This window comes from Pseudochaenichthys georgianus, unplaced genomic scaffold (assembly GCF_902827115.2).
Source record: "Pseudochaenichthys georgianus unplaced genomic scaffold, fPseGeo1.2 scaffold_1545_arrow_ctg1, whole genome shotgun sequence".
NCBI lineage: Eukaryota > Metazoa > Chordata > Actinopteri > Perciformes > Channichthyidae > Pseudochaenichthys > Pseudochaenichthys georgianus.
This window is the reverse complement of record NW_027262376.1, coordinates 1-25621: the sequence shown is the minus strand read 5'-3', so window position 1 is coordinate 25621 and position 25621 is coordinate 1. Positions and strand designations below refer to the sequence as shown.

The following is a 25621-nucleotide window of genomic DNA, read 5'->3' as shown; positions in this document are numbered from 1 at the left end:
CGCACACAGCTGGAGACCAGGGGGACACTAAAGAGTGACGCACACAGCTGGAGACCAGGGGACACTAAAGAGTGACGCACACAGCTGGAGACCAGGGGACACTAAAGAGTGACGCACACAGCTGGAGACCAGGGGACACTAAAGAGTGACGCACACAGCTGGAGACCAGGGGACACTAAAGAGGACACAGCTGGAGACCAGGGGACACTAAAGAGTGACGCACACAGCTGGAGACCAGGGGACACTAAAGAGTGACGCACACAGCTGGAGACCAGGGGACACTAAAGAGTGACGCACACAGCTGGGAGACCAGGGGACACTAAAGAGTGACGCACACAGCTGGAGACCAGGGGACACTAAAGAGTGACGCACACAGCTGGAGACCGGGGGACACTAAAGAGTGACGCACACAGCTGGAGACCAGGGGACGAATGTTTGACTAAATAAGTAAATATGGAATAACGTGTAAAATAACCCAAAGGTTGCATCGCTCGTATCCTTCGGGTGATTTGAATGTTTGATGTTCTCTTGCCGTTGTTCCAGTTTGACTTTATTTAATTGCTTTAATAATTAAACTGCTCTGTGAGAATCGAGGCAGGGAATGTGTTTCCTGTCGCCCGTAGCATCTCCTGTGGGGGGGGGGAACTCTGGCGCTTCGTGACGCGCTTCCATCCCAATGGATTCACGTCACGACACAGGTTGTGCTGGTTGAATAATTACATGCATTTAATACAATTACATCCAGTGAAGTGAAGTCAATGGTTTCTGGATGGGATTTTGGTGTGAGCCTAAAGGACCTGTGGTCAACACAAAGTGCCAAACTTCATTCATCTCATCAAGAGGTGTTCGTCTGTGGAATAACTAACGATGCACTGAAATATTGTACGAGTCTGAACTGAAAGTATTATCTAGGAGCCAAATCATGAATGGTTCTGAACAGACCTGTGAAATCCCATTTGTTGTTATTTCTTGTATTTGTAAAAAGTAATTTCTTTCTGATTGTTTTGTAAAAAAAAAAAGAAAAGATTAACAAGACAAACATGTCGCTGATAAGAAACATATATGTTAGAGGGGGGGGGCCAGAACAGTGTTTTTAAGCTTCATCTTGCCCCTGTTGAACATGAACAGAGACTATCTGAACATTATTATTATTATTTTTTTTGGTACTTTGTTATAATTATTAATCTGAGTGAAAAAAAGAGAATATATATATATATATATTATTGTTATATTTTTTTGTTTCTGACATGTTCAATAAATTGACTAAAAAAAAAAGTGCACGAGTCATAACACGGTGTGACGGGAAGTCATTACATTACATTACATTTAGCTGACGCTTTTATCCAAAGCGACTTACAATAAGTACATTCGACCAGGAAGACACAACCTATTATCCTATTATACAATGTTTAGGCTTATATCATGGGTCTCCGAAATATAAAAACACGTCTATGAAGTGTTCTTCAGAGGCCGCTGCCGCCGCGCAGCAGAGCAGTGGAGAGAGTCAGCAGCCTCGTTACCTTTTACTGATTTAAATGCCTCTGTCTGAATGTCTTATTGCCTGGTGCTGAAAGGTGCTGTGTAAAGAGCTGCCTCTGGGTCCGTAGCTTCAGAGAGAGAGTCGATCTCATCAGGAGAAACTCAGCTAAACGCTGCCGTGATGAAACTCCACATCCTGTTCCAAACCACATCAAGGATCCTCTCAAGGATCCTCTCTGAAACAGGACGCAGCTCAAACTCTCTCTCTCTCAGGTAATGATAGCTGACCATTCAGCCTCACCTGCAGGTTGGCGCAGGTGGAGAACATGCAGGCGCCGTCCAGGGGCTTCAGAGGGTTCCCCTGCAGCGGGGGGGGCGGGGGGGAGGACGGTGGAGGACGGCGCGGTGACGTGGAGACTTCCTCCTTCTGATCCGTATCCAAACGACTGGATGGCGTTCTCTGTAACAGAGTCAGAATACCTTCAGTCGTCGCTTTGAGGAAAACCAGTACACAGGACTTATATAGTGCTTCTAAGGACACTCAAAGACGCTTTGACAGAGAATAAACAAACAAACAAATACAAAGAGATAAACAAAACAGAAAATAGGGGGGGGGGGGTCAGTGGTTGAATGCAGTGTTGAACAGGTGGGTTTTGATTTGCTGTGAGGGAGGAAGAATCTCTGATGGATTGGGGTAGTGAGCTCCAGAGGGTGCAGCAACGGAGAAGGCTCTGCCGCCCCAGGACTTGAGGTCGGTCCGGGTGGGGGGGGGGGGGGAAGGAGGTTGGCAGCAGCAGAGCGGAGGGAGCGAGTGGGAGTGTGTCTGGAGGAGGTCAGTCAGGTGGGGGGGTTAGGTTATGGAGGGCTTTGTCATCAGGAGGATTTGGTACTGGATTATCTGGGGTGGGGAGCCAGTGGAGCTCGATGAGGGTGATGTGGTCACGGGTTCGGGTGTGGGTGTGTAGACGGGCGGGGAGTTCTGGATGTATTGAAGTTTGTTGAGGGTTTCTGCAGGTGTAAACAAAATAAAACATGTTTTTATATATAGTTTTTGTACTACTTTTGTGGTACTTCTGGTGCAGGGGTCCAGACGGGAGGCGGTGAAGGCGAGGATGAGGGTTTCGGCAGGTGAACCGTAGAGGAGGCTGGTGCAGTGGGTCCAGACGGGAGGCGATGAAGGCGAGGATGAGGGTTCTGCAGGTGAACCGTAGAGGAGGCTGGTGCAGTGGTCCAGACGGGAGGCGATGAAGGCGAGGATGAGGGTTTCTGCAGGTGAACCGTAGAGGAGGCTGGTGCAGTGGTCCAGACGGGAGGCGATGAAGGCGAGGATGAGGGTTTCTGCAGGTGAACCGTAGAGGAGGCTGGTGCAGTGGTCCAGACGGGAGGTGATGAAGGCGTGGATGAGGGTTTCGGCAGCAGTGAGAGAGGGATGGACTTAGACGGGCGATGTTTGTGAGGTGGAAGAAGGCTGTCTTGGTGATCTGTTTGATGTATTTGTCGTAGGAGAGGGTTTGGTCAAATAGGATGCGTAGGTTCCGGATGTGAGGGGAGGTTTGAACGGGGAAGCCGTCTATGGTGAGGGCGAGGTTATGGATAGGTGTGGTGAGCTTTTTTGGTCCAATGATTGTTATCTCAGATTTATCGCAGTTGAGTTTGAGGAAGTTGAGTTGGAGCCAGGATTTCCTTGATGCAGTTTGTCAGGATGGAGTGGGTCGCAGTGGATATGGACTTGGTGGAGATGAGAAGCTGGATGTCGTCGGCAAAGCAGTGGAAGTGAAGTCCATGACGGCGGATTAGGTGACCAAGGGGAAGCAGGTAGAGGATGAAGTGGAGGGGGCCGAGAACTGAACCTTGGGGGACACCTTGGGGGAGGGGAGCGGTGGGGGATTTGCAGTTATTGATGAACTGGTTTCTGTCCGAGAGGTATGATGTGAACCAAGAGAGGGCAGTGCCCTCATCATAATCCCTGGTCCGCGGCTTGAGCTTCAATAGGATCAGGATCCATGTATTTATGTTCCTCTCAAGAATGGAAGTCGTCAAAACAAAAAAAGATAATTTGTTGGTATTTGTTCTCAAAATCTCAAAATTCTAACTTTTTTCTTCTGACTTCTTCTCAAAAATTGGACTTTTTCTCTTCATCTCAGGATCCATGTGTCTGGGATCCTCTCCAGAAGGGAGTCATCACATACAGAGACTAGTTCCTGAGCAGTGTCCTTCACATGCTGATATCAAGAGAGGCAGTCACTCAGTCACAAGATGGAGGAACAGGAAGCAGTATCAATGTTTACTTCAGATTAGCTCCACGTCAGAAATGAGCATGCTTGATGTCTCTCTCCATAGTGAGCATGCTTGATGTCTCTCTCCATAGTGAGCATGCTTGATGTCTCTCTCCATAGTGAGCATGCTTGATGTCTCTCTCCATAATGAGCATGCTTGATGTCTCTCTCCATAGAGGCTGAGTCATCATGTTCATCACATAGCTATCATCTGCCTCAAGCAGTCCTGATGCTCTTCTGGGTCATCACACATCCTGTCATGTTCACAGCTACAGTTGGTACCCTTGTTAGCATGCTGCTCTGATAGTGGAAGAGGACATTCACTATTTCCCAAGTGCGTCGAAGTGCAGAGTAGGAACCAATCAGATTTAAAACATTCATGTGAAACAAAGGGAGTATTAACCGCTATTCTCTGAGATAAATTATTCGTATCTCTCAGCAGTGCGTCATTAAATGATCTGCACTGTGAGAGGTTTCTAAATCCAAAGACAGACGGGAACAGGAGGAAGATTAACTGGATCCGTCGTGTGGGTAAGATTAAATAACAAGTACTGTATTGATCCGTCTCAATTAGAAATAAAATAGCATTAAAAAAGTAAAAAATATACATGTGGAAATATAAAATGTACAGTAACAAAAGATAAGCAGGTTATTATACATTGTGTGTGTGTGTGTGTGTGTGTGTGCGTGCGTGCGTGCGTGCGTGTGTGTGTGTGTGTGTGTGTGTGTGTGTGTGTGTGTGTGTGTGACTCACTGAGGCAGGAGTTGTGTGTGAAGTCTCTATGGAAGGCCTCACACTCCCTCTCCTGAGCTCCCGTCCCCCTGCAGGAGCACCAGAGGCTGAGGCTGATGTTGGAGGGGCTGCTGTCGCTGTAGTTAGGGGTTACGTCAGACCCTGGAACAATACCAATACAATATGACCAGGAGGCGGGAAATAGTGGAGTACAAATACTTTGTTACTGTAGTTAAGTACCTTTTTCTACTATCAGTACTTTACTCCACTACTTATTTTCCTGACGACTTTTTACTTTGACTTCTTACATGTTGAACTCAAATACCTGTACTTTCTACTTGTTACATGTTGAACTCAAATACCTGTACTTTCTACTTCTTACATGTTGAACCCAAATACCTGTACTTTCTACTTCTTACATGTTGAACACAAATACCTGTACTTTCTACTTCTCACATGTTGAACTCAAATACCTGTACTTTCTACTTCTTACATGTTGAACACATTACCTGTACTTTCTACTTCTTACATGTTGAACTCAAATACCTGTACTTTCTACTTCTTACATGTTGAACTCAAATACCTGTACTTTCTACTTCTCACATGTTGAACACAAATACCTGTACTTTCTACTTCTTACATGTTGAACTCAAATACCTGTACTTTCTACTTCTTACATGTTGAAATCAAATACCTGTACTTTCTACTTCTCTCATGTTGAACTCAAATACCTGTACTTTCTACTTCTCTCATGTTGAACTCAAATACCTGTACTTTCTACTTCTTACATGTTGAACTCAAATACCTGTACTTTCTACTTCTTACATGTTGAACTCAAATACCTGTACTTTCTACTTCTTACATGTTGAAATCAAATACCTGTACTTTCTACTTCTCTCATGTTGAACTCAAATACCTGTACTTTCTACTTCTCTCATGTTGAACACAAATACCTGTACTTTCTACTTCTCACATGTTGAACCCAAATACCTGTACTTTCTACTTCTTACATGTTGAACACAAATACCTGTACTTTCTACTTCTTACATGTTGAACTCAAATACCTGTACTTTCTACTTCTTACATGTTGAACTCAAATACCTGTACTTTCTACTTCTTACATGTTGAACTCAAATACCTGTACTTTCTACTTCTTACATGTTGAACTCAAATACCTGTACTTTCTACTTCTTACATGTTGAACCCAAATACCTGTACTTTCTACTTCTTACATGTTGAACTCAAATACCTGTACTTTCTACTTCTTACATGTTGAACTCAAATACCTGTACTTTCTACTTCTCACATGTTGAACACAAATACCTGTACTTTCTACTTCTTACATGTTGAACCCAAATACCTGTACTTTCTACTTCTTCCATGTTGAACTCAAATACCTGTACTTTCTACTTCTTACATGTTGAACACAAATACCTGTACTTTTTACTTCTCTCATGTTGAACTCAAATACCTGTACTTTCTACTTCTTACATGTTGAACTCAAATACCTGTACTTTCTACTTCTTACATGTTGAACTCAAATACCTGTACTTTCTACTTCTTACATGTTGAACCCAAATACCTGTACTTTCTACTTCTTACATGTTGAACTCAAATACCTGTACTTTCTACTTCTTACATGTTGAACACAAATACCTGTACTTTTTACTTCTCTCATGTTGAACTCAAATACCTGTACTTTCTACTTCTCTCATGTTGAACACAAATACCTGTACTTTCTACTTCTCACATGTTGAACTCAAATACCTGTACTTTCTACTTCTCACATGTTGAACTCAAATACCTGTACTTTCTACTTCTCTCATGTTGAACTCAAATACCTGTACTTTTTACTTCTCTCATGTTGAACTCAAATACCTGTACTTTCTACTTCTTACATGTTGAACTCAAATACCTGTACTTTCTACTTCTCACATGTTGAAACCAAATACCTGTACTTTCTACTTCTCACATGTTGAACTCAAATACCTGTACTTTCTACTTCTTACATGTTGAACAGATTACCTGTACTTTCTACTTCTTACATGTTGAACTCAAATACCTGTACTTTCTACTTCTTACATGTTGAACACAAATACCTGTACTTTCTACTTATTACATGTTGAACTCAAATACCTGTACTTTCTACTTATTACATGTTGAACCCAAATACCTGTACTTTCTACTTCTTACATGTTGAACACAAATACCTGTACTTTCTACTTCTCACATGTTGAACTCAAATACCTGTACTTTCTACTTCTTACATGTTGAACACATTACCTGTACTTTCTACTTCTTACATGTTGAACTCAAATACCTGTACTTTCTACTTCTTACATGTTGAACTCAAATACCTGTACTTTCTACTTCTTACATGTTGAACTCAAATACCTGTACTTTCTACTTATTACATGTTGAACCCAAATACCTGTACTTTCTACTTCTTACATGTTGAACACAAATACCTGTACTTTCTACTTCTCACATGTTGAACTCAAATACCTGTACTTTCTACTTCTTACATGTTGAACTCAAATACCTGTACTTTCTACTTCTTACATGTTGAACACAAATACCTGTACTTTTTACTTCTCTCATGTTGAACTCAAATACCTGTACTTTCTACTTCTCTCATGTTGAACACAAATACCTGTACTTTCTACTTCTCACATGTTGAACTCAAATACCTGTACTTTCTACTTCTCACATGTTGAACTCAAATACCTGTACTTTCTACTTCTCTCATGTTGAACTCAAATACCTGTACTTTCTACTTCTTACATGTTGAACCCAAATACCTGTACTTTCTACTTCTTACATGTTGAACTCAAATACCTGTACTTTCTACTTCTTACATGTTGAAACCAAATACCTGTACTTTCTACTTCTCACATGTTGAACTCAAATACCTGTACTTTCTACTTCTTACATGTTGAACAGATTACCTGTACTTTCTACTTCTTACATGTTGAACTCAAATACCTGTACTTTCTACTTCTTACATGTTGAACACAAATACCTGTACTTTCTACTTATTACATGTTGAACTCAAATACCTGTACTTTCTACTTATTACATGTTGAACCCAAATACCTGTACTTTCTACTTCTTACATGTTGAACACAAATACCTGTACTTTCTACTTCTCACATGTTGAACTCAAATACCTGTACTTTCTACTTCTTACATGTTGAACACATTACCTGTACTTTCTACTTCTTACATGTTGAACTCAAATACCTGTACTTTCTACTTCTTACATGTTGAACTCAAATACCTGTACTTTCTACTTCTTACATGTTGAACTCAAATACCTGTACTTTCTACTTATTACATGTTGAACCCAAATACCTGTACTTTCTACTTCTTACATGTTGAACACAAATACCTGTACTTTCTACTTCTCACATGTTGAACTCAAATACCTGTACTTTCTACTTCTTACATGTTGAACACATTACCTGTACTTTCTACTTCTTACATGTTGAACTCAAATACCTGTACTTTCTACTTCTTACATGTTGAACTCAAATACCTGTACTTTCTACTTCTCACATGTTGAACTCAAATACCTGTACTTTCTACTTCTTACATGTTGAACACAAATACCTGTACTTTCTACTTCTCTCATGTTGAACACAAATACCTGTACTTTCTACTTCTTACATGTTGAACACAAATACCTGTACTTTCTACTTCTTACATGTTGAACTCAAATACCTGTACTTTCTACTTCTTACATGTTGAACACAAATACCTGTACTTTCTACTTCTTACATGTTGAACACAAATACCTGTACTTTCTACTTCTCTCATGTTGAACACAAATACCTGTACTTTCTACTTCTTACATGTTGAACACAAATACCTGTACTTTCTACTTCTTACATGTTGAACTCAAATACCTGTACTTTCTACTTCTTACATGTTGAACACAAATACCTGTACTTTCTACTTCTTACATGTTGAACTCAAATACCTGTACTTTCTACTTCTTACATGTTGAACCCAAATACCTGTACTTTCTACTTCTTACATGTTGAACTCAAATACCTGTACTTTCTACTTCTTACATGTTGAACTCAAATACCTGTACTTTCTACTTCTTACATGTTGAACTCAAATACCTGTACTTTCTACTTCTTACATGTTGAACCCAAATACCTGTACTTTCTACTTCTTACATGTTGAACTCAAATACCTGTACTTTCTACTTCTTACATGTTGAACTCAAATACCTGTACTTTCTACTTATTACATGTTGAAACCCAAATACCTGTACTTTCTACTTCTTACATGTTGAACACAAATACCTGTACTTTCTACTTCTCACATGTTGAACTCAAATACCTGTACTTTCTACTTCTTACATGTTGAACACATTACCTGTACTTTCTACTTCTTACATGTTGAACTCAAATACCTGTACTTTCTACTTCTTACATGTTGAACTCAAATACCTGTACTTTCTACTTCTCACATGTTGAACTCAAATACCTGTACTTTCTACTTCTTACATGTTGAACACAAATACCTGTACTTTCTACTTCTCTCATGTTGAACACAAATACCTGTACTTTCTACTTCTTACATGTTGAACACAAATACCTGTACTTTCTACTTCTTACATGTTGAACTCAAATACCTGTACTTTCTACTTCTTACATGTTGAACACAAATACCTGTACTTTCTACTTCTTACATGTTGAACACAAATACCTGTACTTTCTACTTCTCTCATGTTGAACACAAATACCTGTACTTTCTACTTCTTACATGTTGAACACAAATACCTGTACTTTCTACTCTTACATGTTGAACTCAAATACCTGTACTTTCTACTTCTTACATGTTGAACACAAATACCTGTACTTTCTACTTCTTACATGTTGAACTCAAATACCTGTACTTTCTACTTCTTACATGTTGAACCCAATACCTGTACTTTCTACTTCTTACATGTTGAACTCAAATACCTGTACTTTCTACTTCTTACATGTTGAACTCAAATACCTGTACTTTCTACTTCTCACATGTTGAACACAAATACCTGTACTTTCTACTTCTTACATGTTGAACTCAAATACCTGTACTTTCTACTTCTTACATGTTGAACCCAAATACCTGTACTTTCTACTTCTTACATGTTGAACTCAAATACCTGTACTTTCTACTTCTTACATGTTGAACTCAAATACCTGTACTTTCTACTTCTCACATGTTGAACTCAAATACCTGTACTTTCTACTTCTCACATGTTGAACCCAAATACCTGTACTTTCTACTTCTCTCATGTTGAACACAAATACCTGTACTTTTTACTTCTCTCATGTTGAACTCAAATACCTGTACTTTCTACTTCTTACATGTTGAACTCAAATACCTGTACTTTCTACTTCTCACATGTTGAACCCAAATACCTGTACTTTCTACTTCTCTCATGTTGAACACAAATACTTGTACTTTCTACTTCTCTCATTTCCCAAACAGCTGGTTCCTTTAGTCTGAATGTGTGTTGGTGCGTGGTCATTATTCTTTAGAGTCACTGCGTGCCTATTGGTTGGAGCACGATCCGTGTATCCATCACTTCCTGGTCTTCTCTAAAGAAGAGGGACCAATGGAAACGTTGTCATGTTGCCGTTGGTCACCATGGAAACATTCATTAGCTAACAATGACATTATTGTTCTATTGATATAAAGGGAGGTCAGGTACTCTTTAAAGCAGCTGCTAGCTATGGGTACTTTCTACTGAAGGACACTTCAAAGCCTCTTTACTTTGACTTGAGTAAAGAAGTTTAGTCAGTACTTCTACTTTCACCAGAGTATTTTTAAACACGAGTATCTGTACTTCTACCTGAGTAAAGGATGTGTGTACTTTTTCCATCTCTGATAATTCACCATCATGCATGCTGTGCTTTAACACAGCTGAAGGGAAAGGCGTCTGTGAAGAGATGCATTAACATCGAGACTGCATGTCGCCTCGTTCTCCATTCATTTGATTTGTTTGTGATAGTTTTTGCTTCACCTCATTTCAATCCTCGCTCAGATTGAACCCCCAGAGATCCAGATCTGAGCCGGGAGTCACTTTGGCTCTCAATGAAACTGGAAACAATATTAGTTTTAGTCTTATTTCCTTTATGTCTCTCACCGATGAGGCCCACGTAGGCCATGAGGCAGCCGTGGAAGTGTTCGTTGGGGCAGCTGGTGACGCTGTGGGGCGTCGGCCGGCAGTTCATGTGGTAGTCAGCGAGACGAGACCTGAAGACACACGGAAACACTTTCAGTATGAATCAGATAACCCATGAAGTGCAGATTGCCTCTCAGTGGAACATCTTATATTGGTTAGTTTCTCTGGTTTGTCTCATGCTTTGTCACTGCAATTATTTTTTTAATCTTATTTTGTTTTATTTGAATTCAATTTTAAAATATTCAATTTTTTTTTTTGTGCTAAAATATTATTATTAATTTTCCTTATCTTTATTTATTTTAAGTCCTTTGAGTCCTTATTGAATTTCGCTTTATTTTTATTATATATATATTTTTTTATTTACCTTTTTGATTTGATTTAATATGATATATTGTATTTCACATTTTCTTTATTTTTCTACTTATCATTTGAATCGACCGTCACACAAATGTGTAGCATCTTCCTAAAACGCAGTGAAACCCGGTCGAACACGGATTATCTCTGATAGTTTGAGAGTCTGCAGGTCCGGCTGTCTCCACCCTCACAGCAGATCATCCTCTGTGTTTCTCTGCTTTCATTCCTGCGCCTCATTTTCTCTATTTCATATGAATATTTGTAAGAAAGTAGTTTGTTATTATTAAAATAGTCATTTTTTAAATGTCACAGGACCTATGACTCCAATTCGATACAGAATTGTATTGTGTACAGTGTACTGTGGTGTGTGTGTGTGTGTGTGTGTATGACACATTCACAGCTCACTGTGAGTGTTTGTGTTTCCTCGTCTGTCGGCTGCAGCAAATGATAAAGTGTGACAGGCGGAGTGATGCTCTTTTGACTTTCCCACAGGGGTCAGTGTGTGTTTGTGTGTGTGTGTGTGTGTGTGTGTGTGTGTGTGTCGAGTTTGAGTCATCCTGCCAACGATGTCAGCTTGAGACAAAAGAAAGAACGATAACCTGCAGCGACACACAAACACTTTCCTAAGAGCTAATTTATAAGAGCTGTATTCTGGATGCCAGGATATCAGATCATTGCGGGTATATGTACATCGTTACAGCAAAGGGACAGTGCAGATAAAGACAGATAAAGAGTAGGCTAACATATTCCATAAAGCGGCAAGCATGTTATTACAAATAATAATAATAATAAGAAAGTAAGAATCAGCATTTTAAAGTAAGTGAATATATAAATGTAATGGAGTAGCAGCAGGTTATAACATTATTAAAAATAAGGACAATTTATTACACGGCTTAGTTGAATACTCGATTCTGATTGGTCAATTTGGACATCTCAGAGGTTGTTAATACTCGCTAACAGACTGTTGCTAAGGAGAACAGACCATTGCTAAGGAGAGCAGACTGTTTTTTCAGGAGGACAGACCGTTGCTAAGGAGAACAGACCGTTACTAAGGAGAAGAGAACAGACCGTTACTAATGAGAACAGACCGTTACTAAGGAGAACAGACCATTGCTAAGGAGAACAGACCGTAACTAAGGAGAACAGATCGTTGCTAAGGAGAACAGGCCATTGGTCAGGAGAACAGACCGTTACTAAGGAGAGCAGACCGTTGCTAAGGAGAACAGACCGTTACTAAGGAGAAGAGAACAGACCGTTACTAAGGAGAACAGACCGTTGCTAAGGAGAAGAGAACAGACCGTTACTAAGGAGAACAGATAATTGCTAAGGAGAACAGACTGTTACTAAGGAGAACAGATCGTTGTTAAGGAGAACCGACCGTTACTAAGGAGAACAGGCCATTGGTCAGGAGAACAGACCGTTACTAAGGAGAGCAGACTGTTGCTAAGGAGAGCAGACTGTTGCTAAAGAGAACAGACTGTTGCTAAGGAGAGCAGACTGTCCCCGCTCAGAGACCCAGGTCGTCGCACGCATCTCTGCTCGTCTAGCTGACATCTCTCAGTGGATGTCTGCTCATCATCTCAAGCTCAACCTTGACAAGACTGAAGTGCTTTTCCTTCCGGGAAAAGATTGTCCCTCTCTTGACCTGACTATCAACATCGGCCCCTCTGTTGTTTCCCCGACCCAGACTGCAAGGAATCAGGGTGTTATCCTAGATAACAACCTGTCGTTTACTGCAAACATCGCTGCTACAACCCGCTGCTGCAGATACACGCTTTTCAACATCAGGAAGATACGCCCACAGCTGACCCAGAAATCGACGCAGGTTCTGGTCCAGGCTCTCGTCACCTCACGCCTAGACTACTGCACCTCCCTCCTGGCTGGTCTACCTGCATGTGCCATCTGACCTCTGCAGCTCATCCAGAATGCAGCGGCTCGTCTGGTCTTCAACCTTCCTACATTTTCCCACACCACCCCGCTCCTCCGCTCCCTCCACTGGCTTCCGGTAACTGCTAGAATCCACTTCAAGACACTGGTGCTTGCGTACCATGCTGCGAATGGATCTGGCCCTTCCTACATCCAGGACACGGTTAAACCGTGCACCCCAGCACGTGCTCTACGTTCTGCATCAGCCAGACGGCTCGCTGCACCCTCGCTGCACCCTCGCTGCGAGGGGGACCCAAGTTCCCATCAGCAAAAACACGTGGGTTTGCTATCCTGGCTCCAAAATGGTGGAATGAGCTCCCATTGAAATCAGGACCGCAGAAAGCTCACACACCTTCCGGCGCAGACTGAAAACTCATCTCTTTCGACTCCACTTCGAGCGATAGAATGACTAACAAAGAACTGCTAACAGAGCACTTATATACTAATAAAGGACTGGCTTATCTAAAGCCAGTTGAGCAGCACTTGAAATGCTTGGCTCTATGAAACCTGGTGGACTTATATGATTCTGTTTTCCTCAAGGTTGTGTCTTCCTGGTCGAATGTACTTATTGTAAGTCGCTTTGGATAAAAGCGTCAGCTAAATGCAATGTAATGTAATGTAAGACTGTTGCTAAAGAGAACAGACTGTTGCTAAGGAAAACAGACCGATGCTAAGGGGAACGGAGCGTTGCTAAGGAGAACAGACCGTTGCTAAGGAGGATCAAGGGCCTGTGTGTGTTCAGACGAATGTCCTCCAGGGACGTCTCTGTAACTCGTTTGCTGAGTGTGTTTGAGTTTCTTTTCGTCCCAGATTTAGCGAGGCAGTCTGAGTTTGTTTCTGTCTCCACTTCCTGTTCTGCCGCTGACACAGAAAGTCCTCATTCTGTAGCAGCTGGCCCACATAAGGTCTGATGTGGTCTAAAAATATAAATGATAGGACAAAAGAGGAGTGAGGTTGTTTTTGTGTTTTCTTTCGAACAGAGCAGAACTTTCTCGCTAGTTTAGTCAAATTACTAGATTATTTAATTGTTTGCAGATGAAGCCGCACTGTCGCTATAAGCAACTTTCAGGCTGGATCAATGGACTCTCAACTACTTTCTTACTACATAGCGACTTTTACTACATTTAGCGTCTGTCCTGTTAATCGACTTTCTCACCAGATGTAGCGACTTTTAAACACCCAGAGCAAAGTGTAGCTCGCTGTGGATCAGGTGGCGTAACCTCACGGTGACCACGAAGAGACGGTGAAGACATTAATACCGTGATATATAAGCGTATGTTACTTAATCACGTTGATATGAATATGGATTACAGGGAGTCGCTTCTCGTGCAGAATGTGATGGAACACACACACACACACACACACACACACACACACACACACACACACACAATTATATCACACATTAAAACCCTATATTACGATTTAATATTAATTGTGAAATCATCTCCCTCTTCTCCGCGTCTCCGTGGTCCCAAACCTTCCTTTCTCATCAACCAGCTCTGACTGGGGGGTCCCAAGGCGCTCCCAGGCCAGCGAAGAGATATAATCCCTCCACCTGGTCCTAGGTCTACCCCTCGGTCTCTTCCCAGCTGGACGTGCCTGGAACACCTCCCTAGGGAGGCGCCCAGGTGGCATCCTAACTAGGTGCCCGAACCACCTCAACTGGCTCCTTTCGAGGCGAAGGAGGAGCGGCTCAACTCCGAGTCCCTCCCTGATGACCGAACTTCTCACCTTATCCCTAAGGGAGACACCAGCCACCCGGCGGAGGAAACCCATCTCGGCCGCTTGTATCCGCGATCTCGTTCTTTCGGTCACGACCCATCCTTCATGACCATAGGTGAGGGTAGGAACGGCCTGTAGACAGAGAGCTTTGCCTTCTGGCTCAGCTCCCTTTTCGTCACACAGTGCGGTAAAGCGACTGCAGTACCGCTCCCGCTGCTCCGACTCTCTCACGCTCCATTGATCCCTCACTCGAGAACAAGACCCCGAGATACTTGACCTCCTTCCCTTGGGGTAAGGACTCATTCCCTGCTGCGTGAAATCATCTGGATTATATTATAAAAGAAAATGATCGTACTTCTTCCAATGATTATACTGTGTACTTTTACATGAAGCTCGTAACATTTGTGTACATTTATATAGAAATATTGTATATGCAGTACTTATACTTGTAATGAAGTACTTTTCATGACGTGCAGGATGTAAGTACTTTGTTTACTTCTGCTTATTTCCTCTTTAAAGACTCATCTCTCTCCTCATCGCTTCTGTAAACACACACACACACACACACACACACACACACACACACACACACACACACACACACACACACACACACACCACACACACACACACACACACACACACACACACACACACACACACACACACACACACACACACACACACACACACACACACACAGCGTCCTCTGTGACCTCTGCAGATATTTCCCTCATTGACGGAGTAATGGAGCGACGCGGCCTCAGATTGGTTCCTCGCCTTAAAACACACTCGGGGGTCGCTGCACGATGTGTGTGTGTGTTTTGCATACACATACAGACACACACACACACACACACACACACACACACACACACACACACACACACACACACCACACACACACACACACACACACACACACACACACACACACACACACACACACACACACACACACACACACACACACACACACACACACACACACACACACACACACACATACAGACACACACACACACAGTGCTGATGGGGGTCATGGGGAAGATAATGCTCATACATCTCCACATCCAGCAGATGAGTCCTGATGGAAACCTCCCACAGTCAATAAGGAAAGGCAACAGTGTGTGTGTGTGTGTGTGTGTGTGTGTGTGTGTGTGTGTGTGTGTGTGTGTGTGTGTGTGTGTGTGTGTGTGTGTGTGTGTGTGTTTTGAAGGTCGTAAAGGGCCACTTCATCTTCATTTGAAATGTATATATTTCTTCTGAAGGCTGATATCTGAAAACCTGAGCAGGTAAACGGTGTCAGCCTGTAGACACACACACACACACACACACACACACACACACACACACACACACACACACACACACACACACACACACGCACGCACGCACGCACGCACACACGCACACACACACACACACACACACACACGCGCACACACACACACCAACACCATGATAGTGTGGTGTTATCATGCTTTTATCAAGTCTGCTCTGATTGGTCAGCTGGCCGGCTCTGTTGTGATTGGTCCACCAGCTTAAAGATGTCCCGCCCCCTTAGCCTATCAGCTACAATGTGTTGGAGCCAGAGATGGAGTACCCGAGTCCTGGACTCTTGAGTCGGACTCGAGTGCCGATTTCCGGGACTGAGTCCTTCGTCATCTATCAGTCATTATACATGTGTGTGTACACGGCTCCGTTGTCCGTCGACTTCCGGTAACAGTTCCTTCAAAATAAGAGTCCCGTTCTTATTACTATCAAAATAAAAGTGCAAAACGAAACGACTCGGACACTCCTTGGGTGACTCGGACTCGAACAGGTAATGATGACTCTGACTTGGACTCGGAGAGTGGGGACTCGAGAGGGACTTGACTTCACTGGTTGGAGCGCGAGCCAATCGGAGCGTGACTCCGGGACTACAGAGGAATACAAACGGTGACGCATTCAAATGGATGTTTATTAAAGTGCACGGTTAAGTTAACTTTTAAATAATAAAAGCAAATGTAACTCTTCCCAGTATCTTGTGCAAACTGCTTGTAGGCACCTTTATGTGAAGAAATGTCACTCAAGAGGTGAAAGAACATGCTTTCAAGACGTCTTTTCCGTGTATCAGTATCCCTTGTCTTGGCAGATGAGAAGCGCTATATAAATTAAATATATTATAACTCATATAAAGCATTTCAAAACTGATGACGAGGTAAACTTTGATCTGCTTTCTCAGTGCTGGAATCCACATTTCAGAGGAAGCATTCCTGCTCTGAGATAATGCATCTTATCCCGCAGCAGTGAGTCGTTACAAATCATTTCTAAATCAAAGACAGACGTGAGCAGGATTTATTTTACACGGCGGAGATGGGATGATACACACATCTGATTTAAAGAACGCAACACACTCTGAGGTGAAGCCGGTTCGATTCATTCATTTTTAATTATCTTTTTTTGTTATTATTATTTTTAATTTTCTGAATTTTCTTAATATTTGTACCTAATTATAAAACTTTTAAATGTATATTTATTGTATCATTTTGAATTAATTTTTATTTTCTATTTATTTTAACCATCTTGGGAGAGTTGTATTATTGCACACTCTTTCCTGAAGGGCACCCAGTCCCTGGTAAAGGGGGGTGGGACGAGGGTGGCACCCCCCACTTCAGTCCCTCTAACCTTTAAAGCCAGCAATCAAACGGGTCATTTTGACTCACAAGTGTGCTGACTTCCTGTGTGATTAAACCTTCAGCTGATTTCACTGATTACTTCCTGCAGCACCAGAGAGAAGAGACGCATCACAACGTCCTCACACGGTTACTGTGGACTAAAGGCAGCTTGTCTTCAAGTCATAGTTATAGTGTTATACAGCTGGGAGACCGGGGGACACTAAAGAGTGACGCACACAGCTGGGAGACCAGGGGACACTAAAGAGTGACGCACACAGCTGGGGGACCAGGGGACACTAAAGAGTGACGCACACAGCTGGGGGACCAGGGGACACTAAAGAGTGACGCGCACAGCTGGGAGACTAGGGGACACTAAAGAGTGACGCGCACAGCTGGAGCCCAGGGGACACTAAAGAGTGACGCACACAGCTGGGGGACCAGGGGACACTAAAGAGTGACGCACACAGCTGGAGACCAGGGGACACTAAAGAGTGACGCACACAGCTGGAGACCAGGGGACACTAAAGAGTGACGCACACAGCTGGGGGACCAGGGGACACTAAAGAGTGACGCACACAGCTGGGAGACCAGGGGACACTAAAGAGTGACGCACACAGCTGGGGGACCAGGGGACACTAAAGAGTGACGCACACAGCTGGAGACCAGGGGACACTAAAGAGTGACGCACACAGCTGGAGACCAGGGGACACTAAAGAGTGACGCACACAGCTGGAGACCAGGGGACACTAAAGAGTGACGCGCACAGCTGGAGCCCAGGGGACACTAAAGAGTGACGCACACAGCTGGGAGACCAGGGGACACTAAAGAGTGACGCACACAGCTGGAGACCAGGGGACACTAAAGAGTGACGCACACAGCTGGGGGACCAGGGGACACTAAAGAGTGACGCACACAGCTGGGAGACCAGGGGACACTAAAGAGTGACGCACACAGCTGGAGACCAGGGGACACTAAAGAGTGACGCACACAGCTGGAGACCAGGGGACACTAAAGAGTGACGCACACAGCTGGAGACCAGGGGACACTAAAGAGTGACGCACACAGCTGGAGACCAGGGGACACTAAAGAGTGACGCACACAGCTGGGGGACCAGGGGACACTAAAGAGTGACGCACACAGCTGGAGACCAGGGGACACTAAAGAGTGACGCACACAGCTGGAGACCAGGGGACACTAAAGAGTGACGCACACAGCTGGGAGACCAGGGGACACTAAAGAGTGACGCACACAGCTGGGAGACCAGGGGACACTAAAGAGTGACGCACACAGCTGGAGACCAGGGGACACTAAAGAGTGACGCACACAGCTGGGAGACCAGGGGACACTAAAGAGTGACGCACACAGCTGGGAGACCAGGGGACACTAAAGAGTGACGCACACAGCTGGAGACCAGGGGACACTAAAGAGTGACGCACACAGCTGGGAGACCAGGGGACACTAAAGAGTGACGCACACAGCTGGGGGACCAGGGGACACTAAAGAGTGACGCACACAGCTGGGAGACCAGGGGACACTAAAGAGTGACGCACACAGCTGGAGACCAGGGGACACTAAAGAGAGACCAGGGGACACCTTGTACATTTGATGATATCTGAAACATGTTTTGCTCGTGGCTGAGATTATTGTCAGGAGACAATTTGAGGAAAACTTGATTTCATTCCGATTTACAAACGTATTAAAAACCCGTGTGTCAGGATGCGAAGCTGTGAGTGTTTACACAAGACTCCACAGGGAGCACACACACACACACACACACACACACACACACACACACACACACACACACCACACACACACCACACACACACGACACACACCGCACACTCACACTCACACACCCACCCACACACACACACACACCACACACATCACACACACCCCCCCCCCCACACACACCCCCCCCCCCCCACACACACACACACACCCACCACACACACACAGCCACCCCCCCACACACACACACACACACACCACCACCCCCCCCACACACACACACACACCCCCCCCCACACACACCACACACACACCACTCACACACACACTCACCACCCACCCACACCACACACACCACACACCACACAGCACAACACCACACACACCCCCCCCACACCACGACACACACACCCCCCCCACACACACAACGACACTCACACTCACACACACACACACACCAACACACACCACACCACACACACACACACACACACACTACACGACACACACACACACAACACACACACACACACACACACACACACACAGACACACACACACACACACACACACACACACACACACACAGAGAAACAGCCTCTCTGCAGTTTCATCTTGTTCAGATCCAGGAAAACAGACCGCAGCAGAAACACACGTTTAAACGTCTGTAACGTTTAAACGTGTGTTTCCTTGTGGAGCGTTCGCACCGGACGTGATGCGACTGTTGGGCGCGGCGCAAATTCATTGAAAGTGAATGTCACGACGCCGATGTGCTCCGGCGGCGTGGACAACTCGATCGAAGGGCGTCAGTCGAGTCAAATCTTTTCAACTCGAGCGTCACGTTTGCATTCTCGCGACAGCCAATCAGTGGGCTCCGCTCTGACGTGAAGATGGAAGGAAACATTGTCGTCGCTGTTTATGTCCTTTAAACAGGTCCTTGTGGAGGCGTGTGGCTCAGTGGATAGAGTCTTGGTGTTGGGATCAGGTTCAAACCCTGAGACGCTTCACCCCACAGTGCTCCTGGGGGGGTCGCCCACAGCGCTGAGTGTGTAGTCGCTGTGGATAGAAGCGTCTAACGAGTGACGTCATGGGTTCCTGGCGAAATACGAGTTTGTGTGCATCCGAGAAATCGTGACAGCAGCCGGAGTTCACAGATCATCAAACGGATCACTCCGTGGGGAAACGCCAGTCATCAGTTAAGATAAGATAAGATCTGAGTACTTTTACTTTTACTCAAGTACAAGGTCTGAGTACTTCTACTTTTACTCAAGTACAAGGTCTGAGTACTTCTACTTTTACTCAAGTACAAGATCTGAATACTTCTACTTTTACTCAAGTACAAGGTCTGAGTACTTCTACTTTGACTCAAGAACAAGATCCGAGTACTTCTACTTTTACTCAAGTACAAGGTCTGAGTACTTCTACTTTGACTCAAGAACAAGATCTGAGTACTTCTACTTTTACTCAAGAACAAGATCTGAGTACTTCTACTTTTACTCAAGTACAATATCTGAGTACTTCTACTTTTACTCAAGTACAAGATCTGAGTACTTCTACTTTTACTCAAGTACAAGATCTGAGTACTTCTACTTTTACTCAAGTACAAGGTCTGAGTACTTCTACTTTGACTGAAGAACAAGATCTGAATACTTCTACTTTTACTCAAGTACAAGGTCTGAGTACTTCTACTTTGACTCAAGAACAAGATCCGAGTACTTCTACTTTTACTCAAGTACAAGGTCTGAGTACTTCTACTTTGACTCAAGAACAAGATCTGAGTACTTCTACTTTTACTCAAGAACAAGACCTGAGTACTTCTACTTTTACTCAAGAACAAGATCTGAGTACTTCTACTTTTACTCAAGTACAATATCTGAGTACTTCTACTTTTACTCAAGTACAAGATCTGAGTACTTCTACTTTTACTCAAGAACAAGATCTGAATACTTCTACTTTTACTTAAGAACAAGATCTGAATACTTCTACTTTTACTCAAGAACAAGATCTGAGTACTTCTACTTTTACTCAAGAACAAGATCTGAATACTTCTACTTTTACTCAAGAACAAGATCTGAGTACTTCTACTTTTACTCAAGTACCAGCTCTGAGTACTTCTACTTTTACTCAAGAACAAGATCTGAATACTTCTACTTTTACTCAAGAACAAGATCTGAGTACTTCTACTTTTACTCAAGTACAAGATCTGAGTACTTCTACTTTTACTCAAGTACAAGATCTGAGTACTTCTACTTTTACTCAAGTACAAGATCTGAGTACTTCTACTTTTACTCAAGTACAAGGTCTGAGTACTTCTACTTTGACTCAAGAACAAGATCCGAGTACTTCTACTTTTACTCAAGTACAAGGTCTGAATACTTCTACTTTTACTCAAGAACAAGATCTGAGTACTTCTACTTTTACTCAAGAACAAGATCTGAGTACTTCTACTTTTACTCAAGAACAAGATCTGAGTACTTCTCCTCCTCTTAGTTGAGCCTCCATTGTCCTGGTATTATTCAGAGTCGTCTGGGGCTGGACCCCTGCGGTGATGAAATGGCTGCTGGGGCTCTGATTGACAGACAGACTAATTAAATGCAGTCTTTGTCTCCAGTAATGCAGACCTGCGGGAGCTCTGAGGACCGGAGGAACATTAGCATTGCAGATTCAGAGTTCAGTCACAGCTGCAGCGAGGAAACACTCAGCAGGAAGTAGAGATATATGAGAAGTATAATATACATATATTAGGGCTGTCAAACGATTACAATTTGTAGTACTAGTGGAGTACTTCGTGACCACAGAGTGTGAACGTTGTGATCAGCTGTTTTAGCGCAGTTCTCCAGTGGAGGGGGGAGTCTCCCTCCGCAGCCGGTTGCCGTAGTTTTGGCACAGTTCCGTCGTACAGACCGACGTTAACAGCAGCCTGTCTGTGCACACGGAGACCGACTCTGTCGTCCGGTGATCGAACCGCCTTCTGGAAAAGCTTCACAAGTACGTCGGTACGCAAATGCGCTTTGTGACACAAGTGACGCATTTCAGATTACGCACATCACCTGCGTACCAGTTATGTGCACCCCTGTACCAGAGCCATATTATTACTATGATATGGCTCTGCCCTGTACTACAGCAAAAGGATTCTCCGTCGGGACTTCCTGCAACAACACCACGCCGTTATCAAAGATGTTCTATTGAGAAGACGATCACTACGTGACAAAAGTTTTCAAAACCGTGGCTCCTGAAATCAGTCTGACTAACTGCTGTCTGTGCAGTTTACTCCGCGAGTTGGCAGACTTTATTTTGCTTACTTTAACATCATGTCTCATGGTGGGGCTAAGCCATCTCTTGGTATGGGTGCAGCCTACCCCAGCCATACCCTGGCGCTGCCACTGGTGGCACGTATGGGGCGGGCCATTCTGCACATGCGTTAAATGCGTTAAATATTTTAACGCAATTAATTCAAAAAATTAATTACCGCCGTTTACGCGATAATTTTGACAGCACTAATTTATACACAAGGAGCAAATATCAGTTTTATCTCATAGTTTGCATTCAATATTTAGCCTCGTCTTTAAATCCTACATGCTGTGGATCTAATTTATTTTCAAAAGCTTCCATGTCTTGAGACCCAACGACTCCAGAACCATGCAGCAATGTTTACAGGGCTGTAGGAATGAGTCCCAAAACTTTGACTCAGCATGTCAACACTCCAGATGACGTGAAGTCATGTGACCGTGCTGTAGTTCCTTTATAGCCCAACATTAGCCTCATTTAGCTTAGCGGTGGTGACGAGAAGTCATGTGACCGTGCTGTAGTTCCTTTATAGCCCAACATTAGCCTCCTTTAGCTTAGCGGTGGTGACGAGAAGTCATGTGACCGTGCTGTAGTTCCTTTATAGCCCAACATTAGCCGCCTTTAGCTTAGCGTTAGTGACATGAAGTCATGTGACCGTGCTGTAGTTCCTTTATAGCCCAACATTAGCCGCCTTTAGCTTAGCGGTGGTGAAGTCATGTGACCGTGCTGTAGTTCCTTTATAGCCCAACATTAGCCACCTTTAGCTTAGCGGTGGTGACGTGAAGTCATGTGACCGTGCTGTAGTTCCTTTATAGCCCAACATTAGCCGCCTTTAGCTTAGCGGTGGTGACGTGAAGTCATGTGACCGTGCTGTAGTTCCTTTATAGCCCAACATTAGCCGCCTTTAGCTTAGCGTTAGTGACGTGAAGTCATGTGACCGTGCTGTAGTTCCTTTATAGCCCAACATTAGCGTTAGCTCCTCATAGATAGTCTAGCTTTAGCTCTCACCTGCAGAGCGCGTCAGAGCGGCAGTTGGCCCTCAGCTCCAGGCAGGACGGCCTGGTTCTCTCCTGGTGGGAGCAGGACGGGACGATGGTGCGGCGGCGGCGCTCGGCGCAGGCCTGATCCGAGCAGGAGCAGAACAGCAGGGGGTAGCTGAGCTCCCAGGAGACTCGCTCGAAGAACTGACGCAGAGCCTGGGCACAGAGGGGGCATTTTATTCATTCATTACATCACATGGTTGAATACTAAAAATTAAAGTGAATTTGTTTGTTCTAAACTGTATTAAAGTAAACATGTATTATTTTAAACTCTATTGAAGTGAACATTTATTATTTTGGACTGGTTTAAGTAATCCTAAATATATTACCTTCTCACTTACACTCAATGACCCAGATACTCTGCTACACACACATACACCTCCTTCCACCAGCACACACACATATTCTTTTCAAGGTTCTTTCTGGGGCCACTATAATCTCAAGCACTAATATATCTGTGTACAATATCTGATTGTTTGGGAAGGAATAGTTTGTGTGAAATATTCCTTGGGAAAGTAAAGGAGTGAAGTCAGGTGCAAGATAAAGATTGACTCTGTCCTCGTTTACTTCCGAGGCTCTCACGCTCTGTTCAGAAGAAAAATACTTTTCCCCAGAACTCTGATTCGCTGTATTGGGCCCGACCCAAAGTGAATCCAACCAGTAAGAACACCTAGGGGAGTGAGCAGCCGACCCAACTCCTCCCCACGGACTCTCTGATTCGCTTAGAGTAAAATGGGATGGACACACAACTCGGCCCCAAATATGTCCATATATACTGTTGTTTATTCATGCACGATGCCGGTGTTTTGAACTCCTTCTCTTATTAATCTGACCGGGCTCATCTAACGGACGGCGCGGAGCGGAGGTGGGCTTTAAGCCACCACCACTGTGTTTGCTCCTACAATACGCACTTCTGATTGGTCCATTTGGATATTCTTAGTGTAACTCTCGTGAATTCCGGCAATGTAAAGAAATAATTAAAAATATATATATTTAATGATTTGAACATATTATATATATATATTATATTATACAATGCCATGTCTTTTTATGCTGCTTCTTGGTTTTTAGAAATAAACCCAGTTTTGTTTAAAATATATTTTTCAAGGTATTTCTGCACCCACCTTCTGACACCTCTTGCGGCTGCAGGGCTCCTGATTGGCCAGCGTGGACTGAGGGGGCGTGGCCTTGCTGCAGATGGAGTTGTATGCAGATCGAAGGCGTTTGCACGTCTCGTTCAGATTACACGACTTCGCCGCGTCCAGACACGGGTTACAGGGTTTCCCCGCCTCCGAGCAGGGGCTCATCCTCGACAGAGACGAGTCTGAAAGATGCGAAGAAGAACATATTTAAGATTAAAGGGACGTCAGGGGACAAGACATCATCTGAGAGACACAGCAAGATCTGTTAAAAGAGTCTTAAAGTAACCGAAAAGAGATGGAAAGTGACATCAAAGAGACATCAAAGAAATTCAAAATGACTTAAAAGAGACACAAATCACTTCAAAGAAATTCAAAATGACTTCAAAGAGACACACAATGACTACAAAGAGACACAAATGACTTCAAAGAAACACACAATGGCTACAAAGAGACACTAGATGACTACAAAGACACACTAAATGACTTCAAAGAGACACAACATGACTTCAAAGAGACACACAATGACTACAAAGAGACACTAGATGACTTCAAAGAGACACACAATGACTACAAAGAAACACACAATGACTACAAAGAGACACACAATGACTACAAAGAAACACACAATGACTACAAAGAGACACTAAATGACTTCAAAGAAACACACAATGACTACAAAGAGACACTAGATGACTTCAAAGAAACACACAATGACTACAAAGAGACACACAATGACTACAAAGAGACACTAGATGACTTCAAAGAAACACACAATGACTACAAAGAGACACACAATGACTACAAAGAGACACACAATGACTACAAAGAGACACTAAATGACTTCAAAGAAACACACAATGACTACAAAGAGACACACAATGACTACAAAGAGACACTAGATGACTTCAAAGAGACACACAATGACTACAAAGAGACACTAGATGACTTCAAAGAAACACACAATGACTACAAAGAGACACACAATGACTACAAAGAGACACACAATGACTTCAAAGAGACACACAATGACTACAAAGAGACACTAGATGACTTCAAAGAGACGCAAAATGACTT

General features: G+C 43.5%; 1 protein-coding gene across 1 annotated transcript; it reads right to left on the bottom strand.

Annotated features, from left to right (window-relative positions):
* Positions 1–1780: 1780 nt before the first annotated feature.
* LOC117441176 (GDNF family receptor alpha-2-like) lies at positions 1781–24727 on the bottom strand (the record flags this gene model as incomplete). Its single annotated transcript, XM_034077381.2, has 5 exons — positions 24530–24727; positions 23374–23561; positions 10640–10749; positions 4510–4650; positions 1781–1939 (listed from the first exon to the last, which is right to left on the bottom strand). Coding segments are annotated over exons 1-5 (781 nt in total), but the record flags the coding sequence as incomplete, so codon positions are not given.
* Positions 24728–25621: the final 894 nt, after the last annotated feature.